Here is a 12,198-nt window from a genome sequence, read left to right as displayed (position 1 = left end):
ACCCAATGACGAGGGCGGAGCAGCGCCAGGCCCGCGATTCCCCCCCTCCCCATCTCCCTTCACCTCACCCGTCGAGCTATGGGGAGGGGGCCCGCGTCCTCCTAGCGACCAATCAGCGTGCGGCTTACGCGGGGGGAAAGGGAGGGGACGGCTGAGAGCGGCGCTCCCATTGGCTGCGCGCCGCGCGGGGCCCGGTTTGAATCGGCGGCGCCGGGCGTGAGGTGAGCGGCGGCCGGGGGGGGCCGGGGGGAGGACCGGGGCCGGGGGGGGAACCGGGGGGCCGGGGATCCCGGCCCCCCGGTTCCCCCCCCGACCCCGGGCCCCCTCCCCGGCCGCCCTCGTTCCGTGTCCTTTTCTCCTTATATGGCGAAATTGCCGCCCCCACGTCAAATTTCACGTTTTTTCCACACGCTCACCGTGATCCCTCCGTTTCTGACAGGAATGGCCAAGTACAAACGTCGACGGAAAGCCAGAGCCAGAGCGAAATGTCGCCTGACAGGGAAAGGAGGTGCTGCCAAACCCCCCGGCTCGGGCTGTGCCGCGCCGCAGTAAGAGGCTCCGTTTTTGACTAAATTTTTGATTTTTTTAACTTAATTTCTGCGTCCCCTCTTTGCTTCTGATGGTATGTGGAGCTGAGGTAGCAGAACGGCGTCTGGAGGCTACCGAGAGCCTGGCCTGGATGCTGTTGAGCTGTGTCAGCTGTTGATCTTCTACTCCTCCATCTATTGTTAACTTTAACGTGTAGGAGAAGCAGTTAAGATTTGAAATATTTCTTCTTTTTTTAATCTGTTTGGTGCTGGAGCACTTCTCACGGTGTTCTCTAGCCTTTCCTGGCCTGTGTGCTCATGTTTACTATGCTGGCACCTGCTGTTGCTAGTAGTTGTAATTTGCCCACTGTTATCTTTTTTCAAAGACTGAAACTATAAATATTTAAATAGGAATATAATTATGACCTCATTCTGAACTATTCTGTTCCAGGTCAGCAGGTGATATTCCGCTGGACCCATCCTCTGTCCCAAGCCATCCATCCTCACGCTGGTCAATAGCCTTGCCCAGTGTAAAAAACATGGTAAAACCTCTTACAACAACGGTGTCGTTTCTGTATTGCTGGTGCCAGAACACTGTTGCACAGGTAAGTTTTATGCTTTTTTGTTTTTTCTAGTGCGTGAGGTCAGCCTTAGAACTCAATGCAAGATATGTCAAATTTGAAAACTAAGCTGTAAACTTAATTATGTCTGTTGAAACATCTAAATATATATATGGTGTTTATTGGTGAAGGAATAACTATGAGAAAATGTCTAAGGCCACCGTAGACATTAAACACTTATGTGAAATTGTATATGGCAGCGTCAGCAGGATTTGCAGTGTCAGGGGTTGCAGTCTTCAATAGCAGAGGTGACCGTGTTCACTTTTCACGTCAAATGTGAATTACAGCTTAGAATTACTGGATTAAGTTAAAAGGCTTTCTTGAGGAAGTCGCTCCTTGGGTTTCTGCCAAGGAAGTATTTGTTGAAACTGTGTATCTTCATGTTGTGCCTTTCTGTTGACCTCAGTGAGAAGACCCTGTGACAGAACTTACATCAGTAGTCAGGCCTCTGTATCTGGAAATATAACTGAAAATATTCATTTTGTTTCTTTTTATGCTCAGAGTTTTAAGGTAGTTAAAGAGACGATATTTCCATCACAAATCTACTTAAGGGAGCTAAACACATTCAGAGAGCAGCTGGAAAAATTGGAAACTGAATTTTCCAGACTACAGGGAATGCTCCAGGTCAGTGTCAATCCCTTTGGGGCAGGGTAATGTTTGCTTGTGTAGGGGTCTGTGGTCAGTGAGGAGAAAATCAAGACCTCCTCTCCGGGGAGTGCTTCACCTCTTCACATTCAGCATTACTAAGCTGCAGTTACTTGATGGCTAAAGGGAACTGGTTTTCTGGTGAGCATCCTAAGAGGGCATCTATGTCTTCTGGATCAAATGAAGCCACAAGCTCCTTTCTCTTAAATTCTACCTGCTCTTATCAGTGGATTTAATATTCTCTTGTTTGTTTATATTGTTTTCAGATGAATGGAGTTGTGAATTCGTCTTCAGAAAATTCTATTTGTCAGAAGTGCAATAAAACAATGCTGGGTGCTCCTGTACAAACGCAGACGGACCCGCTGTCATCCACGTGCGTGCCTCCTGCAGTACAGCTGCAGCCTGTGTCTGCACCCCCTCCGCCTCCTCCTCCTCCACCACCACCACCACTGCCTCCACCAAAACTGCCTCCAGCACCTCTCCTCCTCAAACGGGGCAACGGCTCTAAAGCGCTTCTGGTAGGGAGTAAGAAGGTTCTTCTGTTTCTGCACTCCCGGCTGGGTTCTTTGGACCCAGTTCATCGGGAACGCATGTCGTCGTGAAGGATGGGTCACTTGCTGATCCTAACTGCCCTTCCAACCACCTTTTATTTTCAGGAGCCATCACAAAAAAAGGATGTGCCAATGCAGATCACTCTCAAAGATCTCCTGAATGTAAAACTTAAGAAGACGGAGAGCAACCTGAGAACGGACAAGGTAAACCAGAGGACGTGGATAAATGGTGTATTGGGGCCAGCTCTGCACTGGAATCAGTGTATTTCCTATGGTGCTTTTCTTAGCACTTCATAGAATTCTTCAATAAATGAATTCTCTTGTAAAAACTCAGGGAGCAGGTTTAAGGAATCTTTCTAATTCTGCATGTGGGCATTTGAAATGAAGAAATCAAGTGACTAATGTCAGCTGATGTGCAGGACAGGTCTAATCTTAAAGGGCGTGTAGCTTTATGTCTGTGTTATCAATATATTTTGCACCTTCTTTTGCCTATCCAAAATCTTGTTTGCACAAGTTTTGTTTTTTAAATAAACCCTATCTTTGTCCAAGGTGCATCAAAATCTTCAGGATGCAAAAAAGCATAAAAACCCTAAGCATAGAAATCTCTCAGAATATCAATATTAAATAGATCTCGGATCAGCGAGGCCTTCTCAAGTTTATCTGTGGTAACATTTCTTTTCTAACTCCAGGCAGGATCACCAGTGAAGACACGCAGGGCATTAATTACAGTCTCAGATTTACAAAGTGTTAGTCTGAGATCTAAATCCAAGCCATCAGCTCACATTACAAACTCCTTAACGTAAGACACTTTCTTCCTTTCTTTGTTGTTAGATTTTTTCTGTTCAGAACAGATTTTTCTGTTCAGAGCAATGATGAACACTATTTACACAGTGGAAAATGTTTCATTTTAACATTTTTTCTAGTAGTACCCCGCCTAAAAATCAGTTAGATCTTCGAAAACATCTTAAGAAGGTCAATATACAAAGGTAAGTCCCATTCTCTTCTTGTTTTGTTTTTCTAAATAAAATTAGAGAAGTAATTTAATTAGAGAACTAATTCCCCTTGTTCCCAATCTTTTCAGAAGTCCGGGTGGCACTCCACTAAACAATAAAGAAAACATTGAGTGTGGGACCGGGTTGACACCAATAATGACACAGGCACTACGGCGCAAATTTCAGGCAAGTTGTGATGTCTGTCTGTAACGATGAGCTGGCCTTAAAATCCATACAGTTGCATACTGACTTTTGTCTTACGATGCAGTGCCATTGGTATACGTTAGGTAATCTCTCCATAATTCTCATCCAAAAGTGCCAAGTACCCACAAAGAGGGGTTCTGGTTCTGCTGATTTCCATTTTAATGGTAAGGAAATTGCAGAATGCCCATCTTTGGTTATTTGACCATGCTAAGAAGTTCCTTTTTTGATGGCCATTTTCATGCTTTCAGTGCTATCTCCAGCATCGGAGTTCCAGTTTCCAGGAGGACAAAATCTGAGGGTTAATAATGTCTTGAGGATTGGCTGTGTCTGTTTTCTTTTATGAAGTGTCAGTTAAGTTAAAATACCGTCACTGTCAGGCATTAAAATAATGTCAGTGTCAGTTAACATCATATTTTATCTCAGTAGCAATTAGTACTGAGTTCATTTTCCAAGATCTGACCCTGTTCTTGTTTTACCAGATGGCTCATCCAAAAAGTCCTTCACCAGCCCGGCTGAGTGCTGCAAGCAGCTTTGATGAACAGAAGTAGGTTTATGGAATAATGTATTTTTCGTTTGTGGTCAGGAAGCCACTTGAATCCAATTTTTATGTCACGCAGACAATGAATCTGTAAGTAAATGCAGTACATTTGAGAAGGGGGCATTTTGAAAACACTCTATGGGAAATCTGCCTTTTTCAAAGGCAACATATTTCCAGTGTGTCTCAGACTGGTTCCATCTTCTCTGATAATGGGAAAAAAAAAGAGTGAAATTTCCTGAGATTTTTGAGACCTGGCTGCTGCTGAAGCAGGGACTGTAACGTTCCTGGCATTGATTCTGCTTGTAATATAAACGTGTGCTTGTTTATTGACATTCAATATTGCTTTTACATTTTTTTGTAACAAGGATCTCGATGGTAATTGTGTAAATCCAAAGAAAAGCAGTTAAGCAGTGTTATTAAAGTGAGAGCCTACAACTTCCCACAGACAATTCAATGACGTGATTAAGAGTGTACTTGTGATGTGTGTCACTTTGGGCTGGTGTCTGACCAGCTGTTGTGTTACAAGAACTGCGCTGCTTCGATGCAAGTAAGGGGAGGGCTCCTAGAGTGGTGTGATGAGTTCCCCACCAGTGGCAGACACATGAGGTGCCAGCCCCACAGCTTCCCTCCGCTCAGGACAAGGACTTGCCTTCAGCAGACCTTGAGGCTGCTTTCCAGAGAGCCACCACTTTGTGTAAGTCTAATGGCATCCTGGTCTTGTCAGGAGTAGTGGGGCCAGCAGGGCCAGGAAGGCGATTGTCCCCTCGTACTCTGCTCTGGTGAGGCTGCACCTCAAGTGCTGCGTTCAGTTTTGGGCCCCTCCGTACAAGAAGGACAGCGAGACACTACAACCCCATCCAGAGAAGGGCTATGAAGCTGGTGAAGGGCCTGGACCACACGTCCTGTGAGGAGCGGCCAAGGGAAGTGCGGGTGTTTAGTCTGGAGAAGAGGAGGCTCAGGGGAGACCTTACTGGACACTGGTGGTAGGGTGATGGCTGGACCAGATGATCTTGGAGGTCTCTTCCAGCCCTAAGGATTCTCTGACTAAGCCCCGGGTGCGGTGGCACAGCAGCGACCCAGCTGCGGCACGGGCTGCCAGCCCTCTGCGGCTGCCCCGAGCCTTTGGGGAGCATCGGGAGAGGAACCAGGCGGCACTCCTGGCACTGCGGGTACCCCCTGCGGGCTGCCCCGGCCTTGCACCCCAAATCCAGCCCGTGGGGGGGCGGCACCACCTGCCCGCATTTCCCCCACCGCCCTTTCCGCTTCCCGCCGGGCGTGCGGGCCGCAGGCTCCGCCTCGGCCTCGGCGCAGGCGCGGGGCCGGGCCGTGCCGGGCCGATCGGAGCCGTGCCGGGCCGTGCCGAGCCGGGCCATGCCGCTGCCGGGGCCGGTGAGCCTGCGGGAGCTGCTGCTGGCGGCCGCGGCCGGCGCCGAGGGGAGCGGCGGGGGGGCGGCGGCTGCGGGGCCGGGGCCGTCCCCTTCGTCCCCCGGCGAGGAGGAGGTGTGCGTGGTGGGCATCTTCGGGAAGACGGCGCTGCAGCTGTGCTCCGAGAAGGCGGCCCTGGTGAGCACCGTGTGCGACCGGCAGGTCTTCCCCCTCTTCGAGCCGGCCGACCCCGAGGAGGCTGGAGATGTCGCGGGGCCGGAGGGCGAGCCGGCGGCCAAGGACTACAACCAGCTGCAGGCGTACTACAGCCAGGAGAGCAGGGTGCTCTACCTGGTGCTCACCTCCATCTGCGACACGCCGCAGCTGCTGAAGGCCTGCGGGGACCTGGCGGCTGCTGAGAGCAGGGAAAGCGCGGCCGGAGGGCCCGGGCCGCTGCCCCACGCCGAGGCTCACGAGTTCTGGAAGCACCAGGAGAAGCTGCACTGCCTGAGCCTCCTCTACCTCTTCTCCGTCTGCCACATCCTGCTGCTGGTGCACCCCACCTGCTCCTTCGACATCACCTACGACCGCGTCTTCAGGGCGCTGGACGGGCTGCGGCAGAAGGTGCTGCCCTCCCTGAAGGCTGCCATCAAGGACTGCCCGGTCGGCAAGGAGTGGAAGCTGAACTGCAGGCCCTGCCCGCCGCGCCTCCTCTTCCTCTTCCAGCTCAACGGGGCGCTGAAGGTGGATCCGCTCCCAAGCAGGGGCCAGGACCCCTGCGGCCACCTGGAAAAGCCGCCCCCCAAGAAGCACTCCCCCAAGAGGAGGTTGCAGCACGCCCTGGAGGACCAGATCTACCGCATCTTCCGCAAGAGCAGGGTGCTGACCAACCAGAGCATCAACTGCCTCTTCACCGTGCCCGCCAACCAGGCCTTCGTGTACATCGTGGCTGGCGGGGCCCAGGACGGCGAGGATCCCGTGGCCATGCTGCTCGATCAGCTCAGGAGCAACTGCACCATGAGGGAGACGGACTCGCTGCTGGCTCCCACCCTGTCGGGACCCAGGAGGTATCAGATGATGCGCCACGGCAGGCAGCAGCTGTCCTTCTACGCAGAGAGCAGCAGCAGCAGCTCCAGCTCCTCCGGGCAGCTGGTGGACTGCACCCTCAAGGAGTTCTTGTGGCAGCACGTGGAGCTGGTGCTCAGCAAGAAGGGCTTTGACGACAGCGTGGGGAGGAACCCGCAGCCCTCTCACTTTGAGCTCCCAACCTACCAGAAGTGGGTCGCTGCGGCTCTAAAGCTGTACGAGGTGACCATCGAAGGCAAAGACGATGACCCGACTTCTCTCACTGGGGAACTGAGCTCCAAAATCATGGGCAGCATCAAAGTCTTGGAAGGCTATTTAGATATAGACACCAAATTCTCTGAAAACCGTTGCCAGAAAGCCCTCCCCATGGCCCACAGCGCCTATCAGTCCAACCTGCCCCACAATTACACCATGACGGTCCATAAGAATCAGCTGGCGCAGGCCCTGCGTGTGTACAGCCAGCATGCGCGCGGCCCAGCCTTCCACAAGTACGCCATGCAGCTCAACGAGGACTGTTACAAGTTCTGGAGCAACGGACATCAGCTGTGCGAGGAGCGCAGCTTAACTGACCAGCACTGCGTGCACAAGTTTCATCTGCTCCCGAAAGCAGGTAAAGAAGCTCGGTTGGGATTGATTCTCGTGGTTTAATTTTGTACCTGTTTTAAAATGTCACGTCTCAGGGTGAGAGCACCAGCTCCTGCGTGTTTATGGAAGATGAAAACATGGGAAGGACGTGAATATGGAAGCTTGGCGCCACTAAAGCTTCATCCTCCTTGAGTGGCACTAATTACAGCAGAGCTGTTGTGCAGGTTTCTTCTACGTTGCCCTGCTGAGATGCCCACTCACAGCCAGGAGGGATCATTCTGATTTGGAGGCAGTTTAGCTTCCGTGACCAATTCAGGCTCATCCTCTGCAGCTCATTGCACGGGCTGGGACTGTATACGATGCGTTTGCATCGCGTAGGACTAGGACATCAGAGAAACCACAGATGGTAGGGGACTGTTTTTTTTGTCAGTGTTATAAAGGCGTAATCTCCAATAACTGTTCTCATGGCTTTATGCCCTTGCATCCTCTAAATGCTATGTAAGACAGACACCACGACCCCACTTCTATTGAGCAATGTTTAGGAACAAGTTTGCTGTTAGTAGTAACTTTGATTCTCAATTGCTGATTGGAGGTGTTACACGGGAGTTCTTCTAATAAGAAATAGTGAACAGAAAGAAAAATATTTCCAGGAGAGTAAAAGTGCCCTCCACTTCCTTTTTAATAGCTTGATAGAGTTCAATCAAGGAATAGAAAACTGAAATACGTATTGCAGGCTGAAGATGTCTTTATGCCTTTTAGAAAGCTTCTAAAAGCAAAGCAGATTCAGTTGAGTGGTAAAATCTACACTGGAACTTTTTATACAAAGTGGGAAAGAGAGAAGGAGTTGCTATATATGTATGTAAAATTACTTATCAGCAAGGAGGAGGCAGTGAATTAAGGGAATCAAAGAATCTCTTGAACTAGTGAGTGATTTATCTGGGGTTTGATTGATTTCCCTTTTAGGTGAGAAGCCAGAAGCAGACAGAAATCCTCCAATCCTGTACCACAACAGCCGGGCTCGTTCCACTGGTGCCTGTAACTGTGGAAGGAAACAAGCTCCTCGGGACGACCCCTTTGATATCAAAGCAGCAAATTATGACTTCTACCAGGTAACTATTAAGTCTCTATTTTTGCGTCAAGCAGTGCTTTTGCTTCATCAGCAAGGTCTGTACTCTGAAGCGGCCACAGATAAGTTTCCTCTTAACTTTATGAAGTTGTGAATGGTGCTTGGGGAAGAGATTCTTGGGAGCAGGAATTCTTTGCCTGATGGGCTGCGTGGGCAATTTCAATGTGCACCACTCCATGCTGACAGGAGGACCTTCATGTGTAGTGGTTCATGTGAATTTTAAGCCCATCGTACCTGGGCTGTTCTCCCATTGCCCCTTCGATTCACACGCCTCTTGAGCCTTAATTGTACCTGCTAAATGCTGTGACTCTAAATTCGCTTGTGCCAGAGACAAATTAGAAAGTTAACCGCGTTTTCTTTTCCATAGCTGCTGGAAGAAAAATGCTGTGGGAAACTGGAGCACATCAATTTTCCTGTGTTTCAGCCAAGCACACCTGACCCGGCACCTGCTAGGGACGAGTCCTCGCCTGCCCCTCCGGAAGGCGAGATTGAGAAACTAAAAGAAAAAGAACCTCAGACTCAGGGAGAAAGCACAGGTCTGAGCTTGGCCCTCAGCCTGGGTCAGTCGACGGGCAGCTTGGGCACTTACCCGCCTGACGCCCAGGGTGGAGGGGACAATGCCGAAAGTCACGGGCAGAGTGGGGACTCCAAAAGTGAGAAAAGGCCGAGCCTGGTAGATCGCCAGGCATCCACTGTCGAGTACCTCCCTGGGATGCTCCACTCTAACTGCCCCAAGGGCCTCTTGCCCAAATTCTCCAGTTGGTCACTGGTTAAGCTGGGGCCTGCTAAGGCTTATAACTTCCACACGGGCCTAGACCAACAAGGCTTTATCCCGGGAACAAACTATTTAATGCCTTGGGACATTGTCATCAGGACGAGAACTGAAGATGAAGGAGATTTAGATACCAATTCTTGGCCTGCACCTAACAAGGCCGTTCCTGCAAAGAGAAGCGCAGTTGTGATGGGAAGAGGGAGACGGAGAGATGACATCGCTCGAGCTTTCGTAGGATTTGAATATGAAGATGCACGTGGGAGGAGGTTCATGTGTTCAGGACCCGATAAGGTCATGAAAGTGATGGGCGGGGGGCCAAAGGAATCCGCCATCAAAGCCCTCAATTCTGACATGCCGCTCTACATCCTGTCGTCGACTCAGGGGCGAGGGCTCAAGCCACATTACGCTCAGTTCATGAGACTCTTTGTGGTGGTTCCGGATGCTCCGCTGCAAATAACATTGACGCCTCAGGTAAGAAATGCAAAAGGGAATGTGGTCACTGCAGAGGGAACGTTGAGCGTTGCAGCATTGACTGCAGGACTGGAAGGCACAAAGGTGATGGGCAAAGGGTGTCAGCGGGGTGCTACAAGGAGCTCTTTCCAACCCAAAACAACTGCAGTCAAGTTCTCCAAAGCAGTAGTCGCAAAAAGCGCCCGAAGTATCTGTTTTGTAAACAGGTATTTTTTTTTTAAACTTCAGGATTGGCTTATGCCAGCTTTACACTTTATATAAAGTAAGTTTTTAAAAATATATATTTTATAAAGAGTGAATTAATCACATTTGCTCAGATTGGGAAAAAAACGTAATTTATTTTTTAAAAAAGATGTCCAGTGAGCAACAACTGTAAGAATTAAATTAATAATATTAAAAGTCAGAGAAAAGCAGTGACTCATTGCTGAGACTTGTTATTATTATTTGTTACCATTTGAATTTAGGAGGTGAAAAAGTGTTGTGGTTTTTTTTTTTTCGCTGACTTGGAGGGTCTTTTTCCTGATTTCAAGTGTGTATTAAAGAAATGGAGGAAAAACCTCCACTTATGCTTTTTTTTAAGGCTGTAACATATGGGCAGGTGTATCATCCTTCAATTACTGCTGTATGAAATAGTGTGTACATAGGTGGTCATTATTTGTTAGAATATGGCAAGAAATCATATCGGTGCTCGTTGTATGGTACTGTCACTGAGTCAGTACCAAATGCGTTCCATATGAACGGTGGGAGGGGAAGCAGATTTGGAACATCTTGTAGCCCTTCTAGCTGTTCGAGAAGTGCTACAAGATCCTTAATACGGAATCACAAAGCAACGGAATTGGCTTCTTTTATGGGAAATCTTCAACTAATCAGGTATGAACCTGTTTCTTCTTAGAAGTTAAAGGAAGAATACTGACTGAAACATGACTCCCAACAGCCAAAATTCCACCAGTATTATAAAAACATGCAATTTAGTTCAGCAGTTGCTTAATTTTGTTCTTGTCCTCCTGCCTTGCTAATCTCTGAGGTTTTGTGTGTGAAAACTGTCAGCCATCTGACTCCCCAGGGAGCATTTCAATTTATCTTTTTAGAGGAGAGTGGGGTGCAGCGGAAGAAAATTAATGCCATTAGCAGTCTATCATGTTATTGTTTGGAACTGAGGCAGGAATTGAAGGTTTTGTTTATGCTGATACTTATTTTTCTGTTCCCAGGTTACACCTATATCACACCTTATGACTCCTAAGGGTGTGTTTTCACTTGGAAAATCTGTTAGGCTATGCATTGTAGGTTCCACATGTCAGTTGCTAATGTGAATAAGGCTTTCTCAATCTTCTAATATGACTTATACATGACCTATATTAGATGTTGCTAAAATCCTTCAGCACATGGGTTTAGGTAATGGTTCAGGCACATCTGTGCTACAGTACTGGAAATCCCCTGATAACGCAGTGTTTAGTGCGTTGGAGGGGCATGGCTTGTGTTTGTGTTAAGGTTTTACCAATGACAGCCACATCTGCAGCCTTAAATTCAGCATCTTGTCAATGGTAGAAATGGAATCTTGTGGATGGCTCATGGTAGTGGCACAGTGGTGTCCTGGGATGTGCTGAAGTGGGTAAGATCTTGACTGTAGGCAAGATTTAGAGACTTAACAGACTTCCTTGGATTCAGTCGTCTCTTAAGTTTTTATTCTAATGATGTCTAATTATCTACGCATTTCCTTCTTGTTTTCAGGTTCAGCCAGGGCCACCACCTTGCCCTGTATTTTACCCTGAGAAACAGGAAATAACCCTTCCAGCTGATGGTCTCTGGGTGCTTAGATTTCCTTATGCGTACGTGACAGAACGTGGACCCTGCTTTCCTCCAAAAGAAAGCCAACAATTAATGAGTTACAAAGTTCTTCGAGGAATACTGAAAGCGATTACACAGTAAGAATTGTTCTGGTAGATTGATTTTAGTTTAAAAAGACGGTCTTCAACCCAAATTATGGTTTTTGATTCATGTTTGTTACCTAACAGTTATCACTGTGATCTAGTGAACCCCACTGTATTTCACTGGAACACATTTTGGAAATAGTCAGATATCAAAGCGGAGAAGTGAATCAAAGAAAAAAATGTAAGTCTTCTGTTGAGTCAATTTTTGTATGTAAAAAATAAAAGCTGGTTATCATCCTGAGCCTATATTATTACATGTTCTGATGATAATGCTTTTCCCCATCGTGTCTTTTTACGCAGTTATTTAGGAATACTTAAAAATGACCATTGCCTGAAATCAAGACTTTCCTATGTTATATTGAGACAATGATGGGCAAAATCTCTCTTTCTAAACAGGCTATTAGTCTGCAAAGAATTGATGCTCTTAATGTGTTGATGTGAGAAATTGTTCACCTTTGGTCTTGTTTAAAAAAAATAATTACAGTTCTGATTTGTATTACTAGCATAGCCAGAAACTGCTTGTTTCTATACCAAGTTGAAATCTTTTACGGCATTTGTATTCATAGATCAGATTTTGTTAAAAAGCTGACCTAAATTTATACTTTGGAGTGACAGATCTCTTTGGAAACTAAACCTGCTGGTAAATTTGTGAAAACTAAAGCACTGGAAGTTTGTTCAATATAAGCACCTCCAGCTTAAGTTGTCAGTAGAGCTTGACTTGTGGTGATTAAACAGACTTTGGGTTGTTAAAAGGAAGCTTTTGGCCTAGTGTGAATCTCAAATTATGG

General features: G+C 47.7%; 2 protein-coding genes across 4 annotated transcripts; both read left to right on the top strand.

The window, feature by feature from the left end:
* Positions 1–69: 69 nt before the first annotated feature.
* On the top strand, positions 70–4,531 carry PRR11 (proline rich 11). Of its 3 annotated transcripts, XM_080563037.1 has the most exons (10): positions 70–221; positions 440–548; positions 979–1,132; positions 1,649–1,771; positions 2,059–2,310; positions 2,449–2,547; positions 3,033–3,142; positions 3,267–3,329; positions 3,425–3,521; positions 4,019–4,531. In XM_080563037.1, exons 2-10 carry the CDS (start codon positions 442–444, stop codon positions 4,085–4,087), a joined length of 1,074 nt encoding a protein of 357 aa, XP_080419163.1. In that variant the 5' UTR covers positions 70–221; positions 440–441; the 3' UTR covers positions 4,088–4,531. The 3 variants fall into 3 exon arrangements, with proteins under 3 accessions (XP_080419163.1, XP_080419161.1, XP_080419162.1); XM_080563035.1 differs by lacking the exon at positions 70–221 and having other exon boundaries at positions 281–548; XM_080563036.1 differs by lacking the exon at positions 70–221 and having other exon boundaries at positions 282–548; positions 3,270–3,329.
* Positions 4,532–4,994: 463 nt separating this feature from the next.
* Positions 4,995–12,162, top strand: SMG8 (SMG8 nonsense mediated mRNA decay factor). Its single transcript, XM_080563011.1, has 4 exons — positions 4,995–7,138; positions 8,077–8,222; positions 8,607–9,482; positions 11,211–12,162. Exons 1-4 carry the CDS (start codon positions 5,449–5,451, stop codon positions 11,406–11,408), a joined length of 2,910 nt encoding a protein of 969 aa, XP_080419137.1. The 5' UTR covers positions 4,995–5,448; the 3' UTR covers positions 11,409–12,162.
* Positions 12,163–12,198: the final 36 nt, after the last annotated feature.

The sequence above is a fragment of the Anser brachyrhynchus genome, assembly GCF_964034855.1.
Source record: "Anser brachyrhynchus genome assembly, chromosome: 20".
NCBI classification, from domain to species: domain Eukaryota; kingdom Metazoa; phylum Chordata; class Aves; order Anseriformes; family Anatidae; genus Anser; species Anser brachyrhynchus.
The sequence above is the reverse complement of the archived record's forward strand: the minus strand, read 5'-3'. Positions and strand labels throughout refer to the sequence as shown.